We start from the raw sequence: 9,799 nt of genomic DNA, 5'->3' as shown, positions 1-9,799 counted from the left end.
GCCACCTTCAAATTAATCTTCGTGAAGCCTCGGCAGCTCCTTTGTATCCAGTTCAGCTGCTGAGTGCTGGTTTTCTGCTTGATTTCTCAGGATTTGTGGTCCGGTAAGTAGAAAACTATTTCTAAATTGCTCTGTTTCTGATGTTTATAATGTTTTTGAAGAGGGTTTTCGTTGGCTCTGGAATACATGCCAGGCCAGAGCTGGGTTCTGCTTCCAGATCTGATACAGGGAGATGTCTGTAAAGGCCATGTGACTTTATTCCCTCCCTTGTTTGCTTCCAAAAGTGAGAAATGAAGATTCTATATAGATAATTGCATTTACAGCTATTTTTTTTTCTCCAGCTTCTTTCAATATGTAAAATCAGGGCTGAGGAGGTTCAGGCTAACAGCATGTGGGGTTTATGGTGGTGGATTCACTTATTTATTTAATTACAATTCCTTTGAGAAAGGGTTTAAAGGGAGCATTGTTTTTCTGCCATTTTGCTGAAAGGTTAGAGCGCTCCTCTTACTGTGTTCAGTTGATAGAAGCAAATCCCTTGTCTACAGGGAAGGGATTATTGTGGAAGGAGTAGTATGAAGGGAGTCAGAAAAGCTCTGCAGGCTTGTTCACATTAGTGACCTGTGGCTCTCAAATGCTTCCCTGGCTGTGGTAACAAATCCTGAACCTCTTAGAGAAATAGAAGGTGCCCAGGTGATCCTGGGGAGCACTCCAGAAAGAGGATCCAGGTGGGATCAGGCTGAAGGTCCTTCAGCCTGGTGCCCTTTGGCTTTCAGTGGGACATGGTGCCTTGAGCATTGGGCCAGAGCAAACATTCCCCATCTACTCCTGATTGTGGATACAGGATTTTTTGGAGCTAAGGAAAGTGGATTTGTGTTTAGCTTTATATATTTTTCTTCAGGAATTTCTCTTCTACACAGCTCTCCTGGTGCTTTCCTAACCCAAAGGCAGGATTCTGCCCTGCTCAGGTGGGACCCCACCTGCAGAGCTGCCCCAGCCCTGGGGCCCAGCACAGGGAGGGCCTGGAGCTGCTGGAGAGAGGCCAGAGGAGGCTCCAGGATGAGCAGAGGGATGGAGCAGCTCTGCTGGGAGGAAAGGCTGGGAGAGCTGGGATTGTTCAGCCTGGAGAGGAGAAGCTTTGGGATGACCTCACTGGGGCCTTCCAGTGCCTGAAGGAGCTACAGGAAACACAGAGAGAGACTCTTTACAAAGGATGGAGGGCCAGGACAGAGGGAATGGCTTCCCAGTGCCAGAGGGCAGGGATGGATGGGATATTGGGAAGGAATTGTTCCCTGGGAGGGTGGGAAGGCCCTGGCACAGGGTGCCCAGAGCAGCTGGGGCTGCCCCTGGATCCCTGGCAGTGCCCAAGGCCAGGCTGGACATTGGGGCTTGGAGCCGCCTGGGACAGTGGAAGGTGTCCCTGCCCATGGCAGGGGTGGCACTGGATGGGCTTTGAGGTCCTTCCAACCCAACCCAGCCCCTTCTGTGGTTCTGTGATTTGCTTGGCAGTGGGATGTGGTGGATGCTGGAGCTCAGCTGGAGCCTTGGGAAGATCCAGCTGCTCTCATTTGAGTCGCCTGCTAGACTGGAATTTCAGCCACGTTTCCAGGAGCTGTGATTTGAAAACAGTGGGAGCTTCCAACATTCTCAATTAGCAGAGTTAGTTACCATATGCAAATGGTGAGGCTTGGCATGTGTTCTGGAGCTGTTCTTGTGATACAGATCTTGTTTTCAGTGTTGTGTTCCTCAACACCAGCAATTCATCCCATTCCTTGGAGCACTTTTATTGGGAAAGGGGTTCAACACTTGACCTCTTTGCATCCCACTTGTGCTACTTGTACCTGTTTCCCCACATGGGAGGGGCTTATCTTGCTTATTTATTCCTTGTGCTGAAGTTATTCTGTTCTTCTCATTGCTACTTTGATTTTTGGCTTGGTTTTACCCTGTGCCTATAAATACATTTCCTGGGCCACACTTGCACACACTGTTCAAGGTGAGGCTGTGTGGTTGACTTGAAAAAGAGTGAAATGATAATTCTTGTGAACTTTTCTAGGTTTTTATTTCACACTTCCCCCACACAAAATAGCATCCCAAAGATGTCCTCTGTGTATGATGTACTGCTCCTTCTTGCTGTTAGTGTTATTTGCTGCTCTCTGAGGGTTTTGGTTGCCTAAAAGTACTTCTGAAAATTGGAACAACTTTTCTTCCTAATACTTATGCATGTGAAATATCCTGGTTTTTTTATGATGGTAGTTTGAAATGAATAATTGATTTGTTAGAATAAACATACAAGGGTTTGAGGTAGAGGGAATATTTTCAAACAATCAGATAGTTCTGTCTGAAACACAGGGAGATGGCTCTTAATCCTCTATGATCCCACCTTTGTGCTGGATCAGCCAGGACAGAGTTGGCTTTCTGGGCTGCCAGCACACACAGCCAGGTCGTGTCCAGCCTCTCACCCACCTATCAATGTAAAAAACCCAACCCCCTAAGTTCCAGTTCCTGGTTTATGTGCCAGAAGAGGGATTTGAAGTCCTCTGGCGTTTGATTTTCAGCCTGTAACGTTATACTCACCCTTTGTCTCCCTGCTCTGTGTCCTGGCACAGTCATTGACCTGCCTGATCCCTCTGGAGATGCCACTTGCATCTCATTTCAGCCTTTGCTTTGCCAGATCTGGTAAGTTGGTCCCTCTTTGTCTCTCCTCCTCACCTGCTTCTTTCTGGTGTGTGCTGGCTTGTTCCACTTCAGTTCTTTTGAACTTAAACAACCACAATTGTACTTGGTTTTGCAGATGTGGCCTAACAAACAGCTCGCTGCTGGCAGGGAGTCCTCCCCACCTCTTCTCTTGGGAAGGTTAATCATTAGGCCAGGGAGGTTTTTATTTTTATTTGGTTGGTCATGGGCTGTTTTCTGTGGCCCGATGGAGTTTTTGTGCTCTGGTTCCCATCTTCTGCTACAGAACTTTCTCACTGGGTGCCACAGGTCAATCCTTGCATGTGGATTTGCATAGAACAAATGTGGGTTTTTGCAATATAAAGAGTGCTACTAACTATATCCCACACTTCTCTATTTGCCTGCATGCCTGCTGCTTTTATTATGCAGGACCTGCTTCCCCAGGGCCTTGTGCTCCCAGCCCTCTCAAGCATGAAGCATATGCAAAGTCCTGCTGGGACTTGGCTTTGCAGGAAAGCCTGTGGGGTGCAGATTTCATCTCACATAACCCAGAATTATCAGACTGTTCTTCAGCCCTCGTGGGCCTTGGTGTGGCCAAGAACAGCACATCTTTCCTCTGTAGGGAATGCAGGCTCTGCCCTGAGCTCACCAGCGAGGATGTTTGGGTTTACAGCAGTTGATTATCCCTGGGGATAAACAGGAGGTTCCCCCTTTGCCTTTCTTCTCCTGGGTTTGAGGGCAGGTGAGATGGATTCTCCAGTGTTGCCATGGAGCAGATCTCCCCTGTCTCCATCTCCATCCTTTCCAGGCAGAATTGGGAGCAAATGCCACTCCCAGCATGCCATGGCCTGTCTGTCCTGTGCCCCTGTGCTCCGTGTCCCTGCTCAGGCAGGAAAGAGGTGGTGACTCAAAAGGGTTCTTGATAGGTTCAGGTTCTTTTCTTTCTTTTCTTTTTCTTTTCCCCCAGGAGGTGCTGCATGTGTTGATCACCCAGCTTTGGGCACGGGGATGGAGTTGGGCATCAAAGCCAAATCCGGGGGTGTGCTTGGAGCTTCCAGCTGGATGAGGCAAGACAAGGAATTGCAGAGGCTCATGTGACCTACTTCTCAGCTCCCACACGCAGCCTGCAGAGCAGAGACCTAAGCTGGAGCAGACAGCTCTGCTGGGAAATGAGGAATTGTTTCCATCCTGTACAGCAATGGAGAGCTTTCAGGAGTTTTGAACTCCATCGTGGTTATTGGGCCACTTTGCCCAGAGCAGCTGTGGCTGCCCCTGGATCCCTGGCAGTGCCCAAGGCCAGGCTGGATGGAGCTTGGAGCAGCCTGGGACAGTGGAAGGTGTCCCTGCCCATGGCAGGGGTGGCACTGGATGGGCTTTGAGGTCCTTCCAACCCAGGCTGTTCTATCAGTGTTTGAATAAAGCACCCAACACATGTCACAACTAGGAAATGACACCCAGTTTTTTTAAAGCTTATCACCTCTACCCAAGAGTCGCTTTTCTATGAGAGTGGTAAAAAGGCTTCTCTGGATTATTCTAAAAATAGCAAAATTGAGATTGAGTTTACCAAACCAGAAAAAGTTTCCCTTCACATGGCTTCCTGTGAGAACAGTAAATCTTCTTAGATGGTGGCAGCACACATCTGTCACGGTCAACAGCTTGTCTGGAAATCTGTGTGACAAATCCCACGAGGACGTGGCACAGGGGGAAAAGTGCTGAAATCCAGTAGTGTATTGCAGATCCTAAATCTGTTCCTGCACAGGAGTGAAGACAGGTGAAAACAGGTGGGGACTGTGGGGTTTTCCCTGTGCTGGCTGAAAAAGCGCTTGCTGCTCCTGCTCACAGGTGCCTGGAGTTTGGAGATGGAGGGAGCGACAGGTAGGAGCTGCTGTCACACACAGCTGGCTGCTTTGTAAAAGGATCAGGGTGAAATTAGATTTCAAAATGTGATAGGAGCTGACTGCCCTACCTGCCTGTGCTTGTCCAGCTCTAACACTGCCTGGCCCTGAAAAGGTTGGATTTTAAATGGGCTCTTCCTTAACTGATTCTCCTTCAATCATGACTGTCCTGGTGGCAGTTTTAGCCAGCCTGGTATCTTTGGCCTTTTTTTCTGCCAGCCTGCTTTTGGAAGAAGACATATGTGGCTTCTAATCTGACTTCCTGGGTTTCCAGTTTACTGTAGGGAAACTGAGTCTGAAAAAATTTCAGGAGCTGAGATCTTTATTCTGCTATTGTAAAAGGAACAAGGTAAGGATATGGGTCAAAGTCTGTGATAGGGATAAGAAATTGCATAGGGCAAAGGCAATGGACCTGTAGTAGATAATTGCACTCAATAAATAAATATCTTTACTGCAATATGACATGCCACAAAAGGATAAGAATCCTTGTTTTGCTTCCGAAGAAAGATATTTGTAAAAATTAATATTCCCTTCCTTGAAGAGTGTTGTCCATGCCCTGCTAGGGATATATATTTTGTATGTTATAGATTTCATATCTTGCAGCCGTGGTGTGCAAACAGAAGGAGAGCATGAGCTCTTGTCTCCAAGTGGGAGCTGGGATTGCTCTGGGCTCTGCAGGGCTGGCAGGGAAACCTCAAAGGCACTGCAAGTTTATAAAAACAGGCACAGGGGAAAAGAGAAATAAGAATAAAGAGGTGAGTGGGAAAAACCAAGGACCCCTGTGAGAACTTAGTTTACAGATCTGGTGGGCAGAAGCTGATGCCCAGGAAGTTGCACCTGAACTTCTTCCCTGGGCAGTGCCCACTCCTGAACACATTGTCCAGAGAGGCTGTGGGGTCTCCTCCCTGGGGATATTCCAGAGCTGTGTGCACACAGTCCTATGCCCTGGGATGAGTGGCACCAGGTGCCCACTGTGGTTCTTTCCAGCCTGACCCAGCCTGAGATCCTGTGTTGCGCAGTGCTCAGAGGACAGGACACGTTTGTACTCGCTCTAAAAAAGAGAATGACAGAAGCAGTTGTGGGATTATGGTTTTTTAAATTATTTTTACCATTTCCATAATGATTATGGGGATTTGCTGCATAAAGGGGCTGCCTGTGTGGGATGCCATCCCCATGGCTGGACCAGTTGCACTGAGAACCTTCAGAACTGTCAGTGCAGCCTGGAGGGGATGTGGGAAAGCAGGATCCTGATGGGGGAGCCGGAGTGGTTGTGTCACTGGAGCACTAAAATCCCGGCCTGGCAATCCCAGCTCTGGGTTGTTTAAAGTGAGCTCTGCGGCACTATGAGAAGACCCAAGTAGGTGCAGAGCTTGTTCCTGGCTTGGGCTCCTCTGTCCCGTTGTGAAATCCTGGCAAACTGGTTTTGAACTTTGTTTCTGGCTGGCTGTGGCAGTCCCCAACAGCAGCGGGTGTTGCCAGTGCTGGAGGCTTCAGTGGCTGCTTGCTTGTCACTTCTGGAGCTCTTGTTGCCTCAAACAGCTCTCTGAAAGTTGGGGATGATCCTGCGTGTTTGAATTATAGAAAAAGGAAAGGAAGAAACACTTCCTGTTCTTATTAAAGTCCTAATTGCCGACTCCAGGAGGTAATGCCCTACCCTGTATCTCTGGTGCTTCCAGCAATCTGTGCTTTGCTTTCATAGCTTATTTCTGATTTGACAAAAAGTGAGGCTTTAGGGCTGCAGAGCCACCCTTGACTTGAATTCAAGCCCCTTTGTGCAAAGGGTGAAAGGTGAGGTGGAGAAGCTGGAAGTGCTTGTTGGGGCAGTTCAGTGTCTCTGGTATCTCTGTGGGCTGATGCCAGAGGTGTTACCGTGTTCAGCTGGGGAATATTCAGATTTCAAAGGTACTGATCCTAATGCATTGGGGACAGGATGAGCACAATTTGTCACACTCCCAGTGACTGGAGGATGCTCCATTAACTGGGGTGACAGCCTCCCCTGGCACTTTGGAAAAACAAAGCCAGAGGATCTGAGAAGAAATGGTGCTAAAGATGACAGCTGTGTCTCCATGGATTGGAAAACCTAAGCACAGCACTGAACCTTCATCTGCAGGTTCCCCAGTGCTAGGAAAGTGAATAAACAAGAGCAGAGGCAGCAGTAGTGGAGTAGTTTTGAGTGCAGGGAGTAGTGGAGTGCTTTTCCACCTAGCAGTCATTGAATGAGGGAATTCCTGCGAGGGTTTAAGAGCGTAGTTGTGCAAAGTCAGAGACAGTGACCCCACCCCTTTACCTTCCATGTGGGAGAGCACTGCAGGGCACAGCCCTCTCCTTCCATGGCACTTGCCCTGAGGCTGCAGCACTACTGGGGCTGATGTCTCAGAGCTGAAAGGATGTGGCCTCTTCATTTCCACCTCTGCCCCCTTGCAAGTGGCAGAAGGTGGTGGTGAGCTTATCACATCATGGCCAGCTTGTGAGCATTGACCTGAGTGTTGGTGCTTTGGGGTAATTCCTTGGGTGAAGCTGGGATAGGAATTTTGACTAAGAAGGTGATTTGGAATGGGGAAGATGGATGTAGCATATGCCTCACAAGCAGCTGCTTGCTGGGCCTGTTTGGGGGAGTTATGTGTAGATTTTACTCTGTTAGTGTAACAGGTTGCACAATGGGCTCCTAAAAGAGCTTCTTCTCTAGGGAATTATTGTCTCTTTGAGATTGGGGTGTCAGGGTGTTACAGACTTTGCAGGAAAATGCTGAATCCAAGTGCACAAGGGCAAGTCACAGGGGCACAACTTCCTTTTGTCCTTCCCAGTAAGGAGAGGAACAACAGTCTCCTGTAAGCAGACTGAGAATCCCCACAAATAAAAAATACTCCCTGTAATCATCAAATCACAGAATGGTTTGAGTAGAACGGGACCCCAAAGCCCGCCCAGTGCCACCCCTGCCATGGGCAGGGACACCTTCCACTGTCCCAGGCTGCTCCAAGCCCCAATGTCCAGCCTGGCCTTGGGCACTGCCAGGGATCCAGGGGCAGCCCCTGCCTGCTTTGCTGGGATGCTGCTGCTTTCCCCGGCTGCATGAGGCTGAAGCTCTTGTTCAATAGCCCAAGGAGTTCTTCAATGAAAATTGAGTGTCACTAATTTGTGTGTCTCTTGAGGTAAGCAACTAGATTTTTTTCTTTCTTGCTTTGTTTCTGATTCTGTTTCATCAGTTACTTCCTTGAAAAGCCCCACACAAATTAAAACTTGTGGCAATAACCAAATATATTTAGTTATTGTAGCTTAATGTAACAAAAGTTAGTACTGTTCTTTGCATTGTGCTTGGGAAAAATAGGTGGAAAACCCTTGGATCTCTTATACACCAAATATTATTTGCTCAAATTCTCAGGCAGGTTTTGAGCAGTCAGTTTAATTCCTAGAAGGGAAATAACTTTGATGAAGTTAGAAGTGAGGAATGATGCAACAAATGGAGATAATGTTGACTCATTTCTGCCTCACTGATAGGTATCTAGGGGAAACATGGAGGTGTTACATGCTCTGGATGCTGATTTTTCTGTTATATTGTAACACTAGTTTTCTGTCTTCCCCCTTTCCTTTCCACAGCTCACTTTTAATGAAAAAAAGTTGTTTTCCTTCAAAAATGCCCCCTCTAGGACTGGTTGTGTCAGGCCAGGATGGTTCAGAGTGGTCTGTTGTTACAGAAGCCCCTCTTTGTGCCTTTTCTTCTTCACAAACCCCTTCGTGCTGCTCCTCGTTCTTCAGTAAATGTGTTTCCCTGCTTGCCTTGGTCTCCTGGGCACTTTTTCCACCCTTCTCCTTTACTGAAGGTACAAAAAGGCAGGGTAACATGGAAAGGGTGTAAAGATGGGAATTTGAATGTACCAGGATGGACTTTTCCAGTGGATATGGTGTTCAGGCTTCTTTCCCTGTTCTTCCAACCTTGCCAGGTTGTTTCTGTGGCAGAAATTTAATCTGCTCTTAATTGAGGAAAACAATATGAAAAAAAGCACGGAATGAGCGATGCTAAAAGGCGACCCTGGCATTATTTAGCTGAGTTAATCCCGAGTGTAATGCCATGGGTTTAACTGGAATTACACTGGGGATTAGTTCAGCTGATAGCTGATCACACTCTAATAGCTGCCTGGCTTCAGGAGTCGGTTGAGCAGGTGCTGTCGCCTCCTTCCAGCCCCATTCCTTCACCTCCTTGTTTTCCCACAGTGGGCCCTGTTCTTCCTTTAGCAAGACTTCATTTGAGGAGCCCCATTTATCTTTCGCTGCTCTCTTGGGGTTTCCCATTTTCTGTTTTAACAGTTCATCAGGAGAATGAACCTTGGGGAGCTTTGCAAAGTCCAAACACCTTTTTCCTTTTCCATCGAGGGGCTTTCCTCAGGGTATCAATGATTTTACACCGTGCTGGAGTGAAGGGCAGAGATTAAACAGGAGTATTCTTATGCACTGCTGGTGATCATGTGCTGAGCAGGTCCCAGAAGCTGCCCACAGTAGGCTCAGCGTGTTGGACCTGGAGGGAGCACTTGCTCTTCTGGGCACGATGAGAAGTGAGGTATCTCCTCCTAGAGGAGAGGCAGCAGGGTTGGCACAGCCATCCTTGTAGCCGTGGGATGGATCCATGGGTGGATGGGGATAGAGCAGGAGGCAGTGGGCCAGGAGGATGAGTGCCATGCCGGATGGGACCACACGCCCTCGGGTGTAAAATTACCCACCCACCAGGATCGCCCTTCCTCCGTCCCTGGCTCACGGGCCATCCCAAGGTTGTACGGGGGCTTCCCTCCACCAGGACATTGCCTGTCATTTCCTCTGTTTCAGCAGCGTTCTGGGATCCGAGCTTTTCCAGCAATGGAAAACTGAGGATTTGGGGCAAAGCTGTCAGTCACGGGGTTTCTCTTCCCCTCATCTGCTGTGCTTTGTTTGCCGGGAGGCTCCTCTGTGTTTCTTTTCAACTTTTTTGGTATTTTGGCCAAACCCTCAGGGATCAGCCTCCAGCATTGCTTGGTTTTAAACATCATTTTTATCATCATTATCATCATCATCATCATCCTCATCATCCTCTGGAGGTGCTTCTTCGCCCAGTGGTGTTGTGTGGGCTGCTCTTCCTCCTCCCTCTCCTGGAGCCCGGCCGCGGCAGGAGAAGCCCCAAGCGCTTCATTTTGGGGCACTTTCCTGCGGTCGGCTCTGCCGGGGCGCGCCGTGCCCGCGCTGCCCGCTCCTTCGGGGCTGGGGGCCGC

General features: G+C 48.6%; 1 protein-coding gene across 3 annotated transcripts in view; it reads left to right on the top strand.

Moving 5' to 3' along the window:
* PAPSS2 (3'-phosphoadenosine 5'-phosphosulfate synthase 2) overlaps positions 1–9,799 on the top strand; it is a 41,872-nt gene that overhangs the window by 3,609 nt on the left and 28,464 nt on the right. Inside the window, exons 1-2 of one of the 3 annotated variants that reach the window (XM_032115795.1) lie at positions 2–103; positions 3,638–3,871. The exons of 1 other annotated variant lie outside the window; for it this stretch is intronic. In XM_032115795.1, coding sequence (XP_031971686.1) covers positions 3,869–3,871 — 3 coding nt within the window. In that variant the 5' untranslated portion in view covers positions 2–103; positions 3,638–3,868. Of the gene's footprint in view, position 1; positions 104–3,637; positions 3,872–9,799 lie in introns of those variants that run through there. One more of the 3 variants, XM_032115796.1, reaches the window with a different exon arrangement.

This window comes from Corvus moneduloides, chromosome 8 (genome assembly GCF_009650955.1).
Source record: "Corvus moneduloides isolate bCorMon1 chromosome 8, bCorMon1.pri, whole genome shotgun sequence".
Taxonomy (NCBI): domain Eukaryota; kingdom Metazoa; phylum Chordata; class Aves; order Passeriformes; family Corvidae; genus Corvus; species Corvus moneduloides.
Note: the sequence above shows the minus strand (reverse complement) of the source record. Positions and strands in the feature narration are given on the sequence as shown.